This window comes from Bidens hawaiensis, unplaced genomic scaffold (assembly GCF_021521415.1).
Source record: "Bidens hawaiensis isolate Kalapana, Puna unplaced genomic scaffold, B.hawaiensis_p1.1 tig00001576_1, whole genome shotgun sequence".
NCBI classification, from domain to species: Eukaryota; Viridiplantae; Streptophyta; class Magnoliopsida; order Asterales; family Asteraceae; genus Bidens; species Bidens hawaiensis.
Window position 1 is genome coordinate 350,983 of NW_027491089.1, and position 20,926 is coordinate 371,908.

At 36.5% G+C, this 20,926-nt stretch overlaps 1 protein-coding gene across 1 annotated transcript in view; it reads right to left on the bottom strand.

Annotated features, from left to right (window-relative positions):
- LOC143588680 (disease resistance protein RML1A-like) overlaps positions 1-20,926 on the bottom strand; it is a 42,609-nt gene that overhangs the window by 6,720 nt on the left and 14,963 nt on the right. The window contains exons 2-7 of the mRNA XM_077069624.1: positions 6,438-7,563; positions 6,294-6,341; positions 5,400-5,630; positions 4,573-5,289; positions 3,874-4,471; positions 3,700-3,776 (exon numbers count right to left, since the gene is read on the bottom strand). Of these exons, the coding sequence (XP_076925739.1) occupies positions 3,700-3,776; positions 3,874-4,471; positions 4,573-5,289; positions 5,400-5,630; positions 6,294-6,341; positions 6,438-7,563 (2,797 nt within the window). The remainder of the gene's footprint in view (positions 1-3,699; positions 3,777-3,873; positions 4,472-4,572; positions 5,290-5,399; positions 5,631-6,293; positions 6,342-6,437; positions 7,564-20,926) is intronic.

Here is a 20,926-nt window from a genome sequence, read left to right on the forward strand (position 1 = left end):
TATATAGGGTTAGTATCATTTAAGAACTCCAAAAAAGTTAAGAACTCTTAGGAACTCTAAACTATCAAACAGTTTTAAATTTTTTTTTATATATTAACATTATTTAAGAGTAGACTTATCATATTATATATTAAAAATTTTAATTATATATATTAATCACAACTTTACATATGTGTAAAATTTATGTACTAACAAATTTACATAGGTATAAAACAAAACATAGATATGTATAAAAACTAATTTTCAAAATTGTAATCGTATATATAGATATAAAAAATGATAAAGCTACACTTATATAACATTAACATACAAATTTTTTTTATAAAAAACGTTAGTTTTCAATGGTTCCTTCAAGTTCTTATATATATATATATAGGGGTAAGATTTAGAGACAACTAGAGAACTAGTAAAGAATTATTTTTAACTATTTTTAAAAAAATATTTTGTGATTTATTTTTCTTTCTTCCTTCTAATAAGATGATATTGATACTAAAAAAAAAACTAATTATTGTTTTATTGCATATGTGCACTAATGCCTATTGCATATATACAATATTGTTTTATTGCATATAATACAACACAATTGCATTATCAAATACACACTATTGGATATATGCAAATGCAACACTAATGCACATATGCACTATATCGATTTTTTTAATTTTTGTATATAATATAACACTATTGCAAATATACAATACAAAGAACACTATTTCAAATATCAAAATGTACACTATTGCACATATGCATTATAAAAAAGTTGATGTATTGCATATATGCATTACAACGTTAATTTTTTTTATTTTCTTTTTATTTTTTTTAATATTTTTTGTGGTGAAAAATAACCACATATAAGAAGGATGAAAGAAAAAAAATTTAAAAGTATTATTTTTAGTTAAATTAAAAATACTTCATTATTAATTCTCTAGTTCTATCCATGAAATGGAGTTCTCTCATGATTCTCTCCTTATATATATATGTCGCTTTTCAAAAATTTAAGTAAATCACTTTCTTCAAATTGATGATTGATACAAAATTAGTTGGAGATTCATCATTAATTTGATTGCTAATGCTTTGGTTTGTACACCATCAGTTCTTTCTAAGCCAAATTTATTCATAATCGATTTTCCAAATCTGTTAATTTGTTGAAACTGATGATAATTACAAGATTTCGTTCGTTGATCTGATTTAATCGAAAATTGATGGTTTTGTGAAGACCGATCATATGGGTTGCTCTTTTTTATTTGTCAAAATTGATGGTCAATTTAATTGCAAGTTTGCCACTGCTGTTTTTTTCTGATTTTCATCAATTTGTATAGTTAACACGTTTATTTTAGTTTGTACCTTATATTTACCCAGTAATTATAATTATAAAGCATGGGTTGGCGAGGCAGTGACACGATTGATTCATGTTCTGATTTGTTGTTGAACTAACGTGCTTTAAGTGTTTAATATTGTGTTTTTTAATTGTTTATAAATATCGAACATGGGTACTTTGATTGGTTTTATGATTACATGTGCTTAGAGCTTAAAAGAACTAATATGGAGCATTTAAGATGCATTGGAGATGAAAGTAATGGAATACGATATGATAGAGAGTTCAAATACGAAGACCTGGTAGCAAACGAGGAGGAAAATAGAGTTCAAATAAAGATTTTATGAAGAAAACAATATATTAATAAAGTTGTCAGAGTAGTTTACGATGGACCAGTAGGCTACGTGCTTGAGTCTCTGCCTTACTTTCTCCGTTTTTTTTCACACCCACGGTAGCTTTCATTGGACTCACCATAGCTTACGGCGGGCTTGACACAAAAGTACGGTTTATGGGTTTTTTTTTCTATATAAAAGCTCGGTTAAGCCCCAGGTCGATTATCCTTTAAACCCTATCACTTGGGAAAGATTGGAGGCCGTTCTTTATCACCATAACATCCTTTAATAATCATAATCATCCATGTTCTCATCATCTCATCTAATAATCAAGATCTTCAAGATGCATATGCTGAAGCTCTCATGACCCTCTCTGGGAGTAGGGTTGTGTTTGTCAAATATTTGTGTTTGTTTGTGTTGATTAAATAGTTCAATGTTTGAGATTTTGTCAGTTAATTGATTTGAGGTCATTAACATTTAGTATTGTGTTCTTATTGTCATTGACCCGTCTATCATTAACAAAAAAATTGATTAAATTTATCAAAACCTAAAACTGGTGATTAATTAGATTATTATTCATTTATGCCAATTGTTCACATAATTTATCCAAATATTTTGTCTTTTGATTATTTATCCAAATCAAGAGATTTTCAAATAGGTTTAATTACTTGTCCATCCCATTTCACAACCTGAAACCTAAAGATTGATTATTTTCTCACAATTGTTTACATATCAAAATTATTTGTTTGTTCAAAATATTCCAAAGCAAAATCATTCTCAGAAGTTTGCTTGACATCGTCTGTCCGTCTAGTGTAGTATTTAGTAATTCATGAGTTTGATTAGCACTTCCATTAATTCCCTGTGGATTTAACACATTACTTTCCCTAGCTGGTAAAGGTAATTTTTGAAAATGTTTTTGATGGACCTTTTGAAATTGATCAAAACTGCGTTGTTGCCGTGGAGTAGGGATGCGTTTGTAGCTAGACATTCGGTACTTTAACCTTTGAGATTGGATTTGGATTTGAGTAATAGTTCGTTAGTCGAATCTTTGTGTTTGTTTATGTGGTTGAACAATTTTTCGTAATTGAATGCTTTGAAGTTTTATCAGTTAATTGATTTGTGGTCATCAACTTTAAGGATTAAGTTCTTAGAGTCATTGATCCGTTTATCTTTAACCATTAAGCCAATTGCATTTATAAAACCTTAAAACTGGTAATCAAATAGGTTATTATTCATTCAAACTAATTTTTCAGACTAATTTTTGTCAATCAGTAAGGTCAAATATTTAGTATTTTGATTATAGGTATAAACAAACGGGTTTTACAAATAGTTCTAATTAATTGATCTAGTCTCCTTCATATCCCGAGACCTGGAGTTTGTTTATCTTTTTCTCAATTGTTTGTTACATCCCGAGACCTGGAGTTTGTTTATCTTTCTCTCAATTGTTTTGTAATCAAACCATTTTCAAAATCTTTCTTGACATTGTTTGTCCGCCTAGTCTAATTATTGCAAGATGATACACTCAATTAACACTCTCCACTGATTCCTCTACGTTTGATACCTTACTTGCCCATACTTGTTATAAGTATTTAAGCATTAAAATACTTGTTTTATTAGCCCACAATAGCTACATTAGCCTCACATGGTTGGCATTTTTTTTCTTAATTTTCTTTTATCTTTCTTGCTTATTATTTTGTATATTCTAAATTCGAACCACTGCAATCCATGTTTTTCTTAACACAGCGAGTTTTTTTCATTTGTTGATTATGTACGAATTTACATCAGTTCGCAGCAACAATAAGCGTGTTTTTTTTTCGCCGTGGTTTTTCTTTTTAATGATGTTAATTTGTTGTGTTTGGGTGTGGACAAATTATTTTTTGTTTTACTTTCAGTGCCGTAACCCGATACCGATAAAATGCGTTTTTTTTCGCCACCACAACGAGCTATCTTCTTTTGACGATTTTTTGTTGACACCATTGTATATATAAGTATTGGTAGAGGAATTTAGCATTTAATTTTGTGTGTATCAAACAGAAAAAGGTATATACTAACCTTTAGAAAGGTGCTATCTATATCTCTCAGCTTACGAGATAGGTTTGACTGATGAGTTTTTCTCCATCCTTGCGAATCTGTGAAAATTTATGATATTACTCGAGTTAGTGTCTGTCATTACTATCCGCTTGATATCAGCTAAATACATCTATAAAATACTCAATATGAACATACCTTTATAGTTAACATTATCACCAAAGAAATGTTTTAACCAATACGAGGTCTTTAAACCAAACAAATCATGACGGCAAAGATAATAGCATCCTGTTGCCACCTTGAATTCAGATAGATCTCCTCCAATCACTTCTTTCTCCCTCATAGAGTTATTCTCACACATTTCTCCTTTATCTATTTCGGTATCCGTATACACAAAGCTGGCACGACAACCACTTACTATTATGGTGCTGGCCTGCACATATATATCCACGCTGACTTCATCCCCAACATCTAATATGTTCCCAATTGGCCAATAACTTACCCACACAACATCTTCATCAACTTTGGGTTTGCAATACACCATAGGATTGTACACCCAAGTTAGACCCTTGGTTATGTTGCTGATTTTGGCCAACAAGTTCCACTCATCTTTATCATTAGATCCCGAGGATCTGTATAAGCAACTTACATTTAATCCTTTAATCACGTTCTTCTCATGATGAAAAGGCACATGAAAGTGTAAGAAATTAGACGATGAAATATGCTCATATACTGGCATGCTTCGTTCCTTTGTGCTTTGGAGATACGTGCTCACTATGCCATATTCATAAAATATCTACTTCAAATAATTAAAATTTTGTTAAGTCATATATTACACGGTTTGCAAATATGCGTGTTATTATTATATATGCATTTGAGAGATTTAAGAGAAATAACCTGGGTATGCCAAATTCTCCCTTTAGTAATCTCATCACCCACCAAGTCCACCTTATGATTTGCGTATGCTTTGATCCATTGCATGTGACCCAGATCTGTTTCATTGATTTTTGCTATAGGAACTAATTTAAATAGCCCTTGAACTTCAAACAACTTGAAACAACATTCATAAGCAAACCCCCGCAGTGTGAAACGACCTGATTGGAATGTTACTCTCTCTAGTGATATACACCAATCTATATTCAACTCCTTTAGTGTACTTGGGATACATGGGAGAGACTTCAGGTTTGGACAAGAATACAAGTTGAGAATCTGAAGCATTTTAAGGTCAATGTTGTTTGGCAGGTACTCAAATGGGTTAAGTGCCAAATGCAATTTAATATATGATTGACAATGGAACACCACACATACATCACTATTAAACTCTAGGTCACAGTTTGAGATATCCAACCATGTTAATGACCGCGGTAAGGAAACTGACATCTGTTTTGGATGCATTGTTGTTTCGGAATAATTTGCATACATCCACAATTTAGTGCACCCTGTTAAATCCAGATGATTAAGTTTTTGAAGGTCTCTTATGGTTTTACAAATTTGAGTAAGACTACTACAGTTCCAGAGGCTCAACTTCACAAGATTAGGAAGTCGGTAGAGATTGCAGATGCTGACAAGCTTGTCACAACCTTTAAGGTATAATATCATGAGAGAATTAAGAACCTACTCCAAGAATTACATGTTTAAATTAGGACTACACATTCATATGATACTCTCTAAAACAGAGAATCAAAAAAGGTGAAGTATCAAACTAAAGATTGAATTTATTATACCGATGGAGCTTCAAACATTTCCAAGTGTCCATCACTCATGTCTAATGCCACCAGGGTGCTCATCAATAAGCCGGAAGGCATTGTTTGCAAATGACATCGATGCCAACACATCCATATTAACTTTGGAAAGTTATCATAGGACCCAGTGAATGTCACATATTTAAGCTGTAACAATTTTAGTTTGTCCATTTTTACAAGCGATGTTGTTTCAAGGGTTAATTCCTGACATTTAGCATAACACGTATTAATTAGCAAGCCTCATTTAGGTTACCATAGGAACCCGGACATTTTCTTAGAGTCTGTAAAGTGTTAATGATCATAATATCTCATAATTGAGAGCAATCACCAACTTATTGGAACCCAAATATAGTAGGAGACACTAGTTCCTTTTGGTAAATGTCATTCCATATAAGAAATAAATGCTAAAATCAGCACATGAAAGTATTTTAGCGGTATTATTTTCTCTTAATAGCATGCTTGCCCATGTGAATAACATAACAAATGAAGCCTAAAAGTAAACATTGTTCAATAAGTCATTAAAATTAACCACGAAACAAAAAAAAATTAGTAATATCTTTTTTAAACAACAAAATGGTGAAATATCAAACTTTTTTCTTCTTCAAATGATAGGGTGACTTGCAAAAGGAATGAAAGAAAACAAAGGTACGTGATATTCTAGTCCTAAGCAAGAGTAAATACTATAAGAAGCATTCTACTAGGAAGAAATCTACCCAAATTAAAATCTGCGAGGAACACATTTGGTTTTAAGTCACATATCATGCTCTTCTAGTATTGAAGTATGCCGATTATCATCTAAAAGAAAATCTTAGTAAATTTAGTTAATTTTCATACGTATAATTTATCAATTTATCTTACCTCTGGTCGCATCCCTTGCTCAATCTTTCGCATGTCGAGTGATAGACCTTCAATTGTATCTGAACCCTAATAGAGAAAAATATGAAGTTAAAGAATACTCGTTTTAATATGAGGTTGTGAAATGAGAACAAAGTTATAAGGTCGACATAAGAAGCATCTTACATTTCCTTCTTTTAACAAATTATAAGATTCGGCATCATTCCAGACTCTACTACGTTTTGCAGGATCTTTGGACTCTTCACAAATTACATTTCTTCCCATTTCTTGAAGCAATTGATGCATCATCAGTTTTCCAATGGGTGAAACAGTAAGAAGGCATCTGTTAATTAGGGTCAAGATCCCAGATTTTGCATATAATTTATCCTCCAACATCATTTCTGTGTCATATTTGGATTCACCAACAAAGTAACAAGCAATATGCAAAAACAACTCTTTCTCAGTAGGTTGTGGTAAGGAGTCGAAGCTCTTTCGTAGTACACATTGGATTCTAGAATCAATATTTCCTTTTAATGAAATCAGTGAATTCATTCTACTTCTCCAAATTCTTATCATGTGATTTATTGTCCATGGGTCTTCATCTTTAACATATAGAGAAGAACCTAATACTTTAAGAGCCAACGGATTTCCTCCACAATAGTGTGCTAGTTGTGCCGCTAACTCCTTGAATTCTTTCAAAGGAGTCTTAGATTTGAAGGCATAAAAGCTTAAGAGCTCTACTGATTCAAAGTGATTTAACAATATCATATTGTACACCTGATGGCTCCAAGATATGGAATCAAGCCATGCATTTATATCTAGAAACCTTGTTGTGATTATGATCTTGCTTTGTGTAGGAAACACTTTTGTTCCAAGTAAGGCGCTTAATTGTTCATGTTGATCAATGTCATCGAGAACAATAAGCATCCTTTTCATTCGTAAGACCTCGTCAATTTTCTGTGTACCCTCAGAAACACTAGATATTCTTACTTTCGTTCCTCCAAAAACATCTTTGAGAAGTTGTTTCTGTAGCCCCAGCAACCCCTCTGGTTGTTTTCCAGCCACTTCTATAAAACTGCAGCTTTCAAAATGATGTTTGTTTGAGTTATAAATATGCTGGGCGAGTGTTGTCTTGCCACTGCCTCCCATACCACATATTGCTAGAGAATTGGTCTCCTCATGTTTCAACCAAGAACTGATAACTTCAACTCGATTCTCTATTCCAGTTAAATGTGCTGGAGTACCAAGTTGTTTCAGATCTAGTTTACAATGAACTGTCTTAACCACTTCTGCAATGAAGTTTGTCTCAGACCTAGAAATATAGAAAATTCAAAATGACATGTCAACTTCTCAAGACTGTAAATGTTCAGTTATGGTGCACAGAATAAATATGTTGTGGCAAATGTAGTCATCATTTTGCATTCATTTATTAACACATTAAAAAACTGTAACTAGAATATGATGAAGTCCATAATTCAGTAACACAAATATTATGTTGGTAATCAGATAGTATTGAGGCTCAAAACAGATACGAATTGCGCTCAAGAGATTGTGACTTTTATTGATAGACTTCAGTGTAAAACGTACGAATTACAAAGCCTATAACTGACATAAATAGAGAGAACAAAACGATAAACCAGGAGTTATCTTTACCCAAAAAGCTTTTTTATTCCAAATTCTAATTCATAAACAAACAGCCTCTTGTACACGATGTTCATGTCTCTAAAAGCAGTGGGAGCTTTAAATTGAGTTATATCCAACACTCTCCCTTAACTTAATCTTCTGAACTCTTAGATTGGCTCGAAAATATTCAAATTTCTAGCCAATTGCTTAATGCCTTGGTAGAACATCTGCAGTTTGCTCACGGGTGCTGCAAAATTTTAATTTCATCTGTGTTGATAAAATGAAAACTCAACTGAATGTGCTTAAACCCATTGTGTAACACAAGATATTTAGAAAGACATATAGCTGATCTGCTATCATAATAGATAACCGTACCATTAATTTGTATTTTATCCAAATCTTATCCATATAGCTTGACAAGCAGTGTTGGGGTAAACAGAGAATGACAAAGGGATTTGGGGCAATTTTCTGATTTAAAGTTAAGAATTTTTAAGGAGAAATGATTACCTTAGGGGCTTCTATTTACCTATTTTGGTCACGCACCATTATGGTATTTCCTTTTCACACACACACACATACACACACACACACACACACACATATATATATATTGCGTGCTATTTTTGATTATATTAAGGTTGTATTATGATTCCCCTTATATTTCCTCATACATATGGTTTTAGAGCTGAGGGTCTCTCTGGAAGCCATCTTTCTATCCCTCGGGAAAAAGGTACGGTGTGCCTACATTCCACCCTCCCCAGACTCTACTTATAGCTGTGCTAGTAGTGGGACTTCACTGGGTATTAAAACTTCAAAAGAACCAATTACAAACTAGAATTGAAAGTCATGTGAATATGAAAAGTGATAATAAAACAAAATCTAGCCTACTGCTTAAATAGGAAAAAAAACAAACTGAAACATCCCACATAGCATGATCTCCACTATATCAATTTACTCATTCAAGATACTCCCATTACTTCTCCCACTTTCTCGTTCAACTTATTCCCTAAGTCAAACATTAATTAACATTTCCCCCCTTAATGTTGACTTGGACCTTCAGTCTCATCCATACCCAACAGATCTCGCATTTCACAATACTTCCCGACCCAATGCCTTGGTCAAAATGTCCGCCTTTTGCAAATCCCCGCTCACATGTTCCACTTGTATATGCCCTCGTTCTACACATTCACGTATGAAATGGTACTTGGTGTCGATGTGCTTACTACGCCCGTGGAAAACCGGGTTTTTAATAAGAGCTATGGCTGATTCATTGTCTACTAGCATCTTAACAGTTTGAGGTTCCTTACCCGTTAGGTCGCTGTAACACAGCGTCTTATACCTATAAATTTAAGCGTAAATATACTAACTTGGAAAGTGTAGGGACCAAAAATGAACAATCTAAAAATATTCATCCATCGCGATACGCGATGGGGCAGATATTAAGCCCATCGCGTAGCGCGATGGCCTTGCACACAAACCCAGAAATGGGCAGCGTAGCGATATGCTACAATCACAACCACAAGAGTCATCGCGTATCGCGATGACCTTGCTGAGTCATTGGACAAGTGTCCAACCACGTGTCAACACGTGGCACGATATGACAGGCCACGTGTCACCACCATATAAGGCGGCGTAAAAATGGCGGCGTCGCGATACGCGAAGGGGTAGAGGAACCCATCGCGTATCGCGAAGGGGTCCTGAACTTGCCTATAAATAGAGGGTTACGGTATTGAACCCATTTCATCCCAAACACACCTCCACATTCACACACTTAACCTCGAAAGGCGTGCCCCATTGCCGTGCCAAGCCAACGTGCCAATTTCTCGTAGTTCGTGCAAGGAACAAAGTTATAATCAAGCTAACAATCGTACAATCGAGTAGATCAAGATCCTGCCTTTTTCTTATTATCAATCTAAGTATCCAACCTAAGGTAGGAGTTATGTTTAAGTTATTTGAATTATAGCTTAGACGATCAATCAAGGCTATGGCATTTAACCTTGAAAGGTTTTATAAACATTCTATAAACATTCATAAACGAGTTTTCATAAACGTTACTTCATAACTAAGTAATGTTAATCAAAGATATATTTTGACGGGCATGTAGTAACTGTAAGGGGGATATCACTAGTAGTAAGTTTCTTGCCTAAGGAAAAGTAATTCGTATAAATCCCAATCAACCGAGGGACCCGTTTACTTACCTTGAGAAACTTACCAACATGATAGAACCTATTAAGCCAAAGCATGCTATTTCAAACGTCATATAAAACCAAGTGTTTTTTTTTCATTCACAATCAAAGATAAACGATTTCAAGGTTAAGCTTACAATCATAGCTTAACATTGTCCAAAACATTCATACGAACCTATTTATGTATAGGTTAAATATCATTCACAATCAATCAATCAGTCAAGGTTTCCAACACCGACGGTACAGGTGAATACGTTAACCTTTTTAATCAGTCAAAAGATATTTATACTTGTTAAGATGAATGGGTGTTTGCCTTAACAAGTCAATCAATGTTTACTTGGGATTATGTGATCTCTAAAATGTTATAATACAAGATAGAAAATAAAAGCAACTCAGACCGAATACACATGTGTCTGGATCCAAACATAACCGTTCAGCCTAATCATTCAAAGGCTACGTGGCCGCGGGCTAATGGTCACAACTAGTTTCCCATTAAGGGCTACGTGGCTCGGGAATAATTGTGTGTGTAGGGCAGTGGTAGATAGACCGGAAGTAGAAATGCTTTCGTTGAGCTTGTAGAGAAAACTATATTTGTATTGTAATGTCATTCAAATGTTTTATAGAGTCATACGTATTCACCATCATATAGCTAGTGTATTTTTCCAAACCATTGCAGGTAACTAAACATAAGTAGCATTAACAAGGATTGGAGTTTTAATGAAGATACAAGCGCATACAAGATGGCTCCGTTTTTGATAACTAAAATCCTTGTAATATGAAACATATATTTTGTAAACTAATACTCGGGTGTTTAATTCCCGAGTAAATTTTCAATGTAAATTAATATTATATTCAAACCTAAAGTCTTCTGCTAAAATTAACCCAATACTCTGATATATATTTACAAAACAGGTACCAACTTATGGTCACACGCCCAGGCCCTAAGTCGGGGTGTGACAGGTTGGTATCAGAGCCATCGGTTGCAGCGAATTAGGTATTTAAACATTAATACCTAAGCTTTAACCTTAAAGTTATTATTATTCGTAGGGATAAGATAGGATTGGTAAACTTCCTATCCCTAATCTAACTACGTGCAGATGTCTTATATTAATTACCTTGGTCATAGACACCGAGTAGCAATCCGATCAAAGCTGACAATCAACTACGAACCATCCGATATGGAAAGTAGTAATAGCTATTATACAAGCTTTTACAATCACAGTCAACCAATCATTCCGATGTTACCATATGGGAGCCAACCCGTGTATCTCCCAGGAAGTCAACAATGCCCAATCGAAATCTCCGACAACACTGCTGATAACATTCCTCGGTACCACCCATCTGAAATTCCTACTTACCATCCTTCCGAGGAACAGGAAGTGCAAAGTAAGATCAAACAGGAGACTGAATCGGAATCATCTAGCTGGATGAAATGTCACTCTGATCAAAGGAAATGGCAATTCGGATCACCACCATTAGGTTATCAATACCAAATCCCACCTACCACTGCCGAACCAAGTCGTAAGCCAAAGATGAGGGTCATCTTACCATACAAAAAGAGATTAGTTCAATCACCAATCAAAATTATTTATGAATCGGAGGAAGAACCTGTAGAAGAGGAGGATCCAGAGGAAGAAAATGAGAAGAACGAGAATCCTTATTTTCCTCCGTATAATGGACCAAGACCTTCGATATCACAACAAGCTAACGAGATCCGTGAGGAAGCAAATCTCATCGAGGAATTTTACACTAACAATATCCCCGATGAAGAAATGCATACATATGTTGCCAACCCGCATCTCTATCCACGGGAGAACGCTTATCTCTTCCCAGCTGCATCCGCACCAACAGGATATCCTAACCCGCCAAATTTCGTGATGGATGAGCTAAGGAATGAGAAAGTGGACAAAAATAGAATGGGAAAGAAAATAGTTAAGAAATGTGACAAGATGAAGAATCTTGTTAAAAAGTGGATTAAGGATTAGAAATCGTTGTTAAGTACTGTGTATACTGCTATGTTTCTTTGTAAAATAAATAATTAATATAAGGAAAGTTTGTCTTTTCTCTGAATCTTGTTTTATTTATGTAAGAACATGTCTAAAGCTAACAGTAATCAAGAAATGCTCATCAATAAAGAAAAGACCGTTGGAGAAAACATAAACAATGATAAAGAAAAGACTGTAGCAGAAAACATTCAAGCGATACCGAAAGACTATGTGCTCGGTATTCGCGATCTGATAAAAGAAGCTGTAACTCCGCTTTATGACCTAATGAAAAATGATCCAAGTCGAACCGCCTCTCATTCTAATAAGAGGGCGAGTCGAAGTGAATGCGCTACTTCAAAAAGAGAATCAAAGAAAGAATTGGAAAAGAAAGAAAATAAGAAAAAAGAGAAAAAGAAAGAAGCGAGTGATGAAAGCTCGACTGCAGAAAACGACCTCCGTGATAAACGCAAGAAACTTAAAATACACGAAGGTTGTGTTTTCAAAGTATTCAAACTTTATAACCCTAAAGAGTTCCATGGGGATAAGGGAGCGATACACACTCTCCGATGGTTGGAGGAAATGGAATCGATTGTGCTGATAAGCAAGTGTACGGAAAGTGAGAAAGTGCAATATACCTCTCAGATGTTTAAGGGAGAGGCATTAGAATGGTGGAATACCCTGATCGGAATCAAGGGTAGAGAAAATTTATACAATCTAGACTGGGCAACGTTTAAAACCATGATACTAAAGAAGTTTTGCCCGATTAATGAAATGGATCAAATACAAACCAAGTTGTGGAACCACAAGGTTGTGGGAACCAACCTCAAGGAATATAACACTAAATTTCTTGAGTACTGCAAAATTGTACCTCACTTGGTCACTCCTGAAATCAATAAAATGACGCGCTATATCTACGGATTGCCAATGGAAATCCGTGATTTAGTTCGTTCACATATGCCGTCTTCGACGGAATCTGCCATGGAATTGTCCAGGTATTTAATGGATGGAATGATATGGAATCGAGATGAGAAGAAGAAAGATGATGGCAAAACACCAGTTGGAGGAAAAGTTGAAAAGGTTGAGAAAAAGATGGAAGGGGAATTTGTGTATACTCGCCCTATTTGTTAGTCATGTGGTAGGAGACACTTCGGAAGATGTATTCGACAAAACAACACAGTCACATGTAATTTCTGCAAGAGACCTGGTCACGTGGAAGCCGACTGCACGAGGAAAGCAGTGGTATGTTTTAATTGTATGGAAAGGGGGCATTATAGTAATGAGTGCCCAAAGAAAAAGCGGACGACAATGGTGGCTGGAGCAAGTGACAGCGGCGTCAAGACCGATGCCAAGAAAGGAAAGGCACGTGTCTTTATGTTAGACACTCAGAAGGCAGCTGATATACCGGACGTGATCACTGGTACGTTTTCTATCAATAATGTTTATGCTAGAGTATTATTTGACTCAGGTGCAAACCAAAGTTTTATAGATTATAAATTTTGTAGTCTATTAAATGAGCCCTTAGTTAAATTAGATAAACATTATGAAGTCGAGACTGCCGATGGTAATATAAGTAGAATAACCGAAGCCTTAAATAATGCCACAATTTCTTTAGCCGATCACGTCATACCTGTACGATTGTTAAATAATGTCAATAATTGATGTAGTTTTAGTTATGGACTGGTTATCGTCTAATCAAGCTAGTATCTTATGTAATGATAAGGTTATTGACATCCGAACATCTAACAATAAAACCATTCGTATAACCAGAGATAAAGAAGGAGGAAAGGTAGGAATCATTTCCAAGATTAAAGCAAGTCATTGCATAGGTAAGGGATGCCTTGCATTCATGGCCTATGTGACCAAAGAACCTGAACCAAAGAAGATGGAGGAGGTGCCAATCGTGTCCGAATTTCAAGATGTATTTCCTGATGAGTTACCAGGAGCCCCGCCAGATAGAGAAGTAGAGTTTAGAATCAACCTTATACCGGAAACCTCACCGATAGCAAAGTCTCCATATCGTCTAGCACCTACAGAAATGAAAGAACTAAAGAAACAGTTAGATGAACTTCTGGAGAAAGGATTCATACGACCGAGTTCGTCACCATGGGGAGCTCCAATTTTATTCGTAAAGAATAAGGACGGATCGATGAGGATGTGTATAGACTACCGAGAACTGAATAAAGTCACGATCAAGAATAAGTACCCACTTCCAAGAATCGACGATTTGTTCAATTAGCTCCAAGGAGCAAGTTGTTTTTCAAAGATTGATCTTAGATCAGGTTACCACCACTTGAAAGTACAAGTAGAAGATATCTCAAAGACAGCTTTCATAACTCGATACGTACATTATGAGTTCATCGTGATGCCTTTCGGACTCACTAATGCTCCTGCAGCTTTTATGGACATGATGAATCGGATTTGCAAACCATAATTGGACAAGTTTGTTATCGTTTTCATTGATGACATTCTTGTTTATTCAAAATCCAAAGACGATCATCAAGTTCATCTCAAAGTCATACTTGAAACCTTAAGAAACGAGAAATTGTACGACAAATTCTCCAAATGTGAATTCTGGTTATCCGAAGTTCAATTTCTTGGTCATGTTATAAATGAGAAGGGTATTCAAGTAGATCCAGCAAAAATAGAAGCCATTACCAAGTGGGAGAAACCCAAGACACTGACTCAAGTCCGAAGTTTTCTAGGCTTAGCCGGATATTACCGAAGATTTATTCAAAACTTTTCTCGAATAGCCGTTCCGTTAACTTCACTCACGAGAAAGGCAATTAAATTTGATTGGGGACCAAAGCAAGAGGAAGCATTTGAAACACTCAAACAAAAGTTAACCAATGCACCAATCCTGGCCTTGCCAGAAGGACTAGAAAACTTTACCATTTACTGTGTTGCTTCGTATACGGGAATGGGATGTGTTTTAATGCAAGGAAAGAAAGTGATTGCTTATGATTCGAGACAATTAAAGGTTCATGAAAAGAATTACACCACACACGATCTCGAATTAGGCGCTATAATTTTCGCCTTGAAATCATGGCGAAAATTACTTGTATGGTGTTAAGTTCATTATATATACTGATCACAAAAGTTTGAAGCATATATTCGATCAAAAGGAATTGAATATGAGACAAAGGCATTGGATTGAAACACTTAATGATTATGACTGTGAGATCATATATCATGAAGGAAATGGGCAAGCCAAAGGCATGCCTAGGCACGGCCAAGGCAAGCCAAAGGCATGCCAAGGCAAGCCAAAGGCATGTCTTGGGCATGCAAGGCTCGGCCAAGGCATGCCCTGGCACGCCCATGGCCTGGTTTGGTTTCGAGAAGCGGCTGCCGAGGTGTATTTGAGGCGATGGCTAGGATGTTGGATTCCTGATTGATGGATCCCCAACTGATTTGTCCGGGGGGCCTCTTGTACGTTGACCGCCTTGCCCGGAATGGCTAGTTCCCCCGGGGGGGTCGTCATACGGTAGTCGTGGGAAGTCTGGTCGAGAGCTGGAAGATTAGTGGGCGCCTGTCGGTTGAGGGCACCTCCCAGGCCCAAGAATAGCATTATTCAGGTGCGAATGTTGCAGCTGACAACTTAAGTAGAAAAGAACATGAGAAACCAAAGAGAGTTCGAGCTCTTAGGTTGGAACTCAAAGTCGATTTAGCTAGTCAGGTCAAAGAAGCTCAAAATTTGGCATTGGAAGAAGGAATTATTAAATGCGAAAAAGAGAATGGTATAATCGATCAATTAGTTAAAGGAAGTAACAATATACTAAGACTTGGTACAAGGATTTGGGTACCAATGGTCGGAAAAAGAGATAAGATTTTAGAAGAAGCGCACAATTCAAATTATATGATGCATCCGGGAAGTGACAAGATGTATCATAATCTAAAATATGATTATTGGTGGATCGGAATGAAGAAAGGCATTGCTTTGTATCTAGCTAAATGTCTTACATGTTCTAAAGTGAAATCTGAACATCAAAAGCCGTTAGGATTACTACAACAACCGGAAATCCTGATATGGAAATGGGATATGATAACTATGGATTCATCATGAAGTTACCTAAGACTTCTCGCCAAAATGATGCGATCTGGGTTATTGTCGATAGACTTACCAAGTCTGCCCATTTTATTCCAATTCAAGAAACGTTTAGTATGGATAAGTTAGCACACTTATACGTTGAAAACATAGTATCCTTACATGGTGTGCCGCTATCCGTCATTTATGATAGAGATAGTCGTTTCACTTCAAATTTTTGGTCAAGCTTTCAAAAAGCTATGGGGACTCGACTAAACTTAAGTACCGCATACCATCCTCAAACTGATGGCCAAAGTGAACGTACAATTCAAACCTTAGAAGACATTCTTCGTGCCTGTGATATCGACTTAGGAGGAGGTTGGGATACTCATCTCGCGCTGATGGAATTCTCGTACAACAATAGTTATCACACGAGTATCCAAGCAGCATCATTCGAAGCATTGTATGGGCGTAAGTGTAAAACACCTGTATGTTGGTCTGAAACGGGTGATAGTCAGTTGTCAGGACCCGAAATTGTTCAAAGAACCTCTGATCAAGTTATACAAATCCGAGAACGATTAGAGGCAGCAAGAGATAGACAAAAGAGCTATGCGGACGTTCGTCGCAAGCCATTAGAGTTTAAAGAAGGTGATAGAGTTTTATTGAAAGTGTCGCCTTGGAAAGGTGTAGTAAGATTCGGGAAGAAAGGGAAACTAAGTCCACGTTTTGTGGGACCATTCAAGATAATTGATAGAATCGGACCAGTTGCTTATATTCTAGAGTTACCCGATGAGATGAAAGGAATTCATGACGTGTTTCATGTATCCAATCTACGCAAGTGTTTAGCTGACAAAACTCTTGCTATGCCATTAAAAGATATTAAGATCAACGAGAAGCTTAAGTTTGTAGAACAACCAATTCAAATAGAAGATAGCGTGATCAAGTTCCTCAAACATAAGCGTCTCAAACTCATGAAAGTCAAATGGGATTCAAGATGAGGACCCGAGTATACGTGGGAGCTCGAGTCAGAAATGAAAAAGAAGTATCCCTATCTATTCCAATAAATCTCGAGGACGAGATTATTCAAAAGGTGGGGATGATGTAACACCGGGTCTTTTACCCTATAAATTTAAGCCTAAATATACTAAATTAGAAAGTGTAGGGACCAAAAATGAACAATCTAAAAATCTTCATCCATCGCGATACGCGATGGGGCAGACATTAAGCCTATCGCGATATGCTACAATCACAACCACAAGGCTCATCGCGTATAGCGATGACCTTGCTGAGTCATTGGACAAGTGTCCAACCACGTGTCAACATGTGGCGCGATATGACAGGCCACGTGTCACCACCATATAAGGAGGCGTAAAAAAGGCGGCATCGCGATACGCGACGGGGTAGAGGAACCCATCGCGTATCGCGAAGGGGTCCTGAACTTGCCTATAAATAGAGGGTTACGGTATTGAACCCATTTCATCCCAAACACACCTCCACATTCACACACTTAACCTCAAAAGGCGTGCCCCATTGCCGTGCCAAGCCAACGTGCCAATTTCTCGTAGTTCGTGCAAGGAACGAAGTTATAATCAAGCTAACAATAGTACAATCGAGTAGATCAATATCCCGCCTTTTTCTTATTATCAATCTAAGTATCCAACCTAAGGTAGGAGTTATGTTTAAGTTATTTGAATTATAGCTTAGACGATCAATCAAGGCTATGTCCTTTAACCTTGAGAGGTTTTATAAACATTCTATAAACATTCATAAACGAGTTTTCATAAACGTTACTTCATAACTAAGTAATTTTAATCAAAGATATATTTTGAGGGGCATGTAGTAACTGTAAGGGGGATATCACTAGTAGTAAGTTTCTTGCCTAAGGAAAAGTAATTCGTATAAATCCCAATCAATCGAGGGACCCGTTTACTTACCTTGAGAAACTTACCAACATGATAGAACCTATTAAGCCAAAGCATGCTATTTCAAACATCATATAAAACCAAGTGTTTTTTTTTTCATTCACAATCAAAGATAAACGATTTCAAGGTTAAGCTTACAATCATAGCTTAACATTGTCCAAAACATTCATACGAACCTATTTATGTATAGGTTAAATATCATTCACAATCAATCAATCAGTCAAGGTTTCCAACACCGACGGTACAGGTGAATACGTTAACCTTTTTAATCAGTCAAAACATATTTATACTTGTTAAGATGAATGGGTGTTTGCCTTAACAAGTCAATCAATGTTTACTTGGGATTATGTGATCTCTAAAACGTTATAATAAAAGATAGAAAATAAAAGCAACTCAGACCGAATACACATGTGTCTGGATCCAAACATAACCGTTCAGCCTAATCATTCAAAGGCTACGTGGCCGCGGGCTAATGGTTATAACTAGTTTCCCATTAAGGGCTACGTGGCTCGGGAATAATTGTGTGTGTAGGGCAGTGGTACATAGACGGAAGTAGAAATGCTTTCGCTGAGCTTGTAGAGAAAACTATATTTGTATTGTAATGTCATTCAAATGTTTTATAGAGTCATACGTATTCACCAGCATATAGCTGACGTATTTTTCCAACCCATTGCAGTTAACTAAACATAAGTAGCATTAACAAGGATTGGAGTCTTAATGAAGATAGAAGCGCATACAAGATGGCTCCGTTTTGTATAACTAAAATCCTTGTAATATGAAACATATATTTTGTAAACTAATACTCGGTTGTTTAATTCCCGAGTAAATTTTCAATGTAAATTAATATTATATTCAAACCTAAAGTCTTCCGCTAAAATTAACCCAATACTCTGATATATTTACAAAACAGGTACCAACTTATGGTTACACGCCTAGGCCCTAAGTCGGGGTGTGACAGTCACCTACCAGATTTTTTAACCAAAGGGCTTGACACGCTGCTGAAGTAGCTGCCATGAACTCAGCTTCGCACGATGATAACGCCACTGCGCGCTGCTTTTTAGAAGACCATGTTATCGGGTTACCAGAATAATAAAAGATCATACTGGTTGTGCTTCTTCGGTCATCCAGATTGGTTCCATGGCTACTGTCACAATAGCCCACAAGTTTTCCATCTCCCCCTATTTTATACTTAAACCCATAATTAATCGTTCCTTTTACGTACCTTAGGATCTGTTTGAAGGCTACGAAATGACTTTCTTTCGGATTCTCCATTTATCTACTAACCGCTCCAACCGGATACCCGAGATCCGGCCTCGTGTGAATCAAATAACGCAAACTCCCAATGAGGCTCCTGTAATCAGTAGGGTTCACGGCTTTCCGGTCTTCATCTTTTGCTAAATTTATCTTATATTCCATTGGCATTTTGGATGGATTGCAACCCCACATTCCAGCCATTTCCAAGATCTTCTTACAATAACCTGTTTGTCTTAAGGTAATACCATCTTCTTATTGATCAACCACAATCCCCAGGTAGAAGGACAAGTCACTCATATCGAACACCGTCTTCATCTTTTCTTTGAAGTCATTGATCAACTTTTCTTCTTTACCTGTCACAATTAAGTCGTCAACGTATACACCCACAATGAGTGTAGACAAGTTTTGCGTCTTATATATTGTTGGTTCTTGAGAACACATGTTAAAACCCCTATGTTTCAATGCTTCATCTGACCGAGCATTCCAACTCTCAGTGCTTGTCGAAGCCCGTACAGTGCCTTATCCAACTTATACACCATATTGTCTTTCTGCTTGATCACAAATATGTCCGGTTGTGTCACATAAACCTCCTCCTTTAGTACACCGTTTAAAAAAGCTGATTTGACATCTAGGAGATGAACAAACCAACCTTCTTTTGCTGCCATAGCCAATAGTAAACGGATTGTCTCCATTCGTGCCGTCAGTGCATAAACCTCGTCAAAGTGGATACCTTTCTTTTGCACATACCCCTTTGCAACCAAATGAGCCTTATGCTTAATCACTTGACCCTCTGCATTCTTCTTCAATTTAAAAACCCACCTTAGTCCAATTGCCTTGTGACCGACTGGCAAGTCGACGAGAGACCAGGTCTTGTTCTTCTCGAATGAATCCAATTCAGTCTTCATGGCATCTACCCATTCTATTTTCACAACAGCTTCGTATGTTGTCGGCTCATCATCGACCAACAACAATTGATCAGGTTCTTCGTTCATTGGTCAGCTTCTTCGTATAAATCAGTTAATGATTGAAACCCTTGAGGTGGTGTATGATCATAGGCTGATCTATTGACGGGCGCATCAGAGGATGGCCCGTAAGTGTGCTTAAATGATATAAAAATCTATGTATTAAGTGTTAATTTCATGGGAACAAGATAACTACATTTACTCGTATAATTGCAGGTAGGAGAAGATAGAAAATGTAATTACTAGAACGTGGGCAAAAACGGTGAAGAAAACGGAGTTGAAACGAGAAAGATATGAAGAAAACAAGAAAATGAAAAAAGAGCTCCACCATGGGCCACGGTCCAACTGATCAAAAACGACAGTTTACACCGTACCGTGGGGTTCTGGAGACCGTGGAGACCACCGTGGGCCACGGTACGGAGTTGTAAATGCCGAAAATACTTGTTTTTATTCCGTTTTTGGGTGTCTTTTCATGTATCTAACACTTTGGAACGACCTAGGGGCGATTTTTGGGTCCAAGAACAATATTTGGTGATTCCTTTTGTTGATTTGGTGTTTTTAATTCGTATGATTACTATAATCGAAGGGATGATGAACCGGATCATGCTTGACTAATTCTCTTTGTGTTTTCCCTTGGATTGTAAGGTTTGTTTATGAATGTTGATTGAATGTTTATGCAATTTCTGAGATAATAGTTTGATCTTATTGATTTCATTATTATG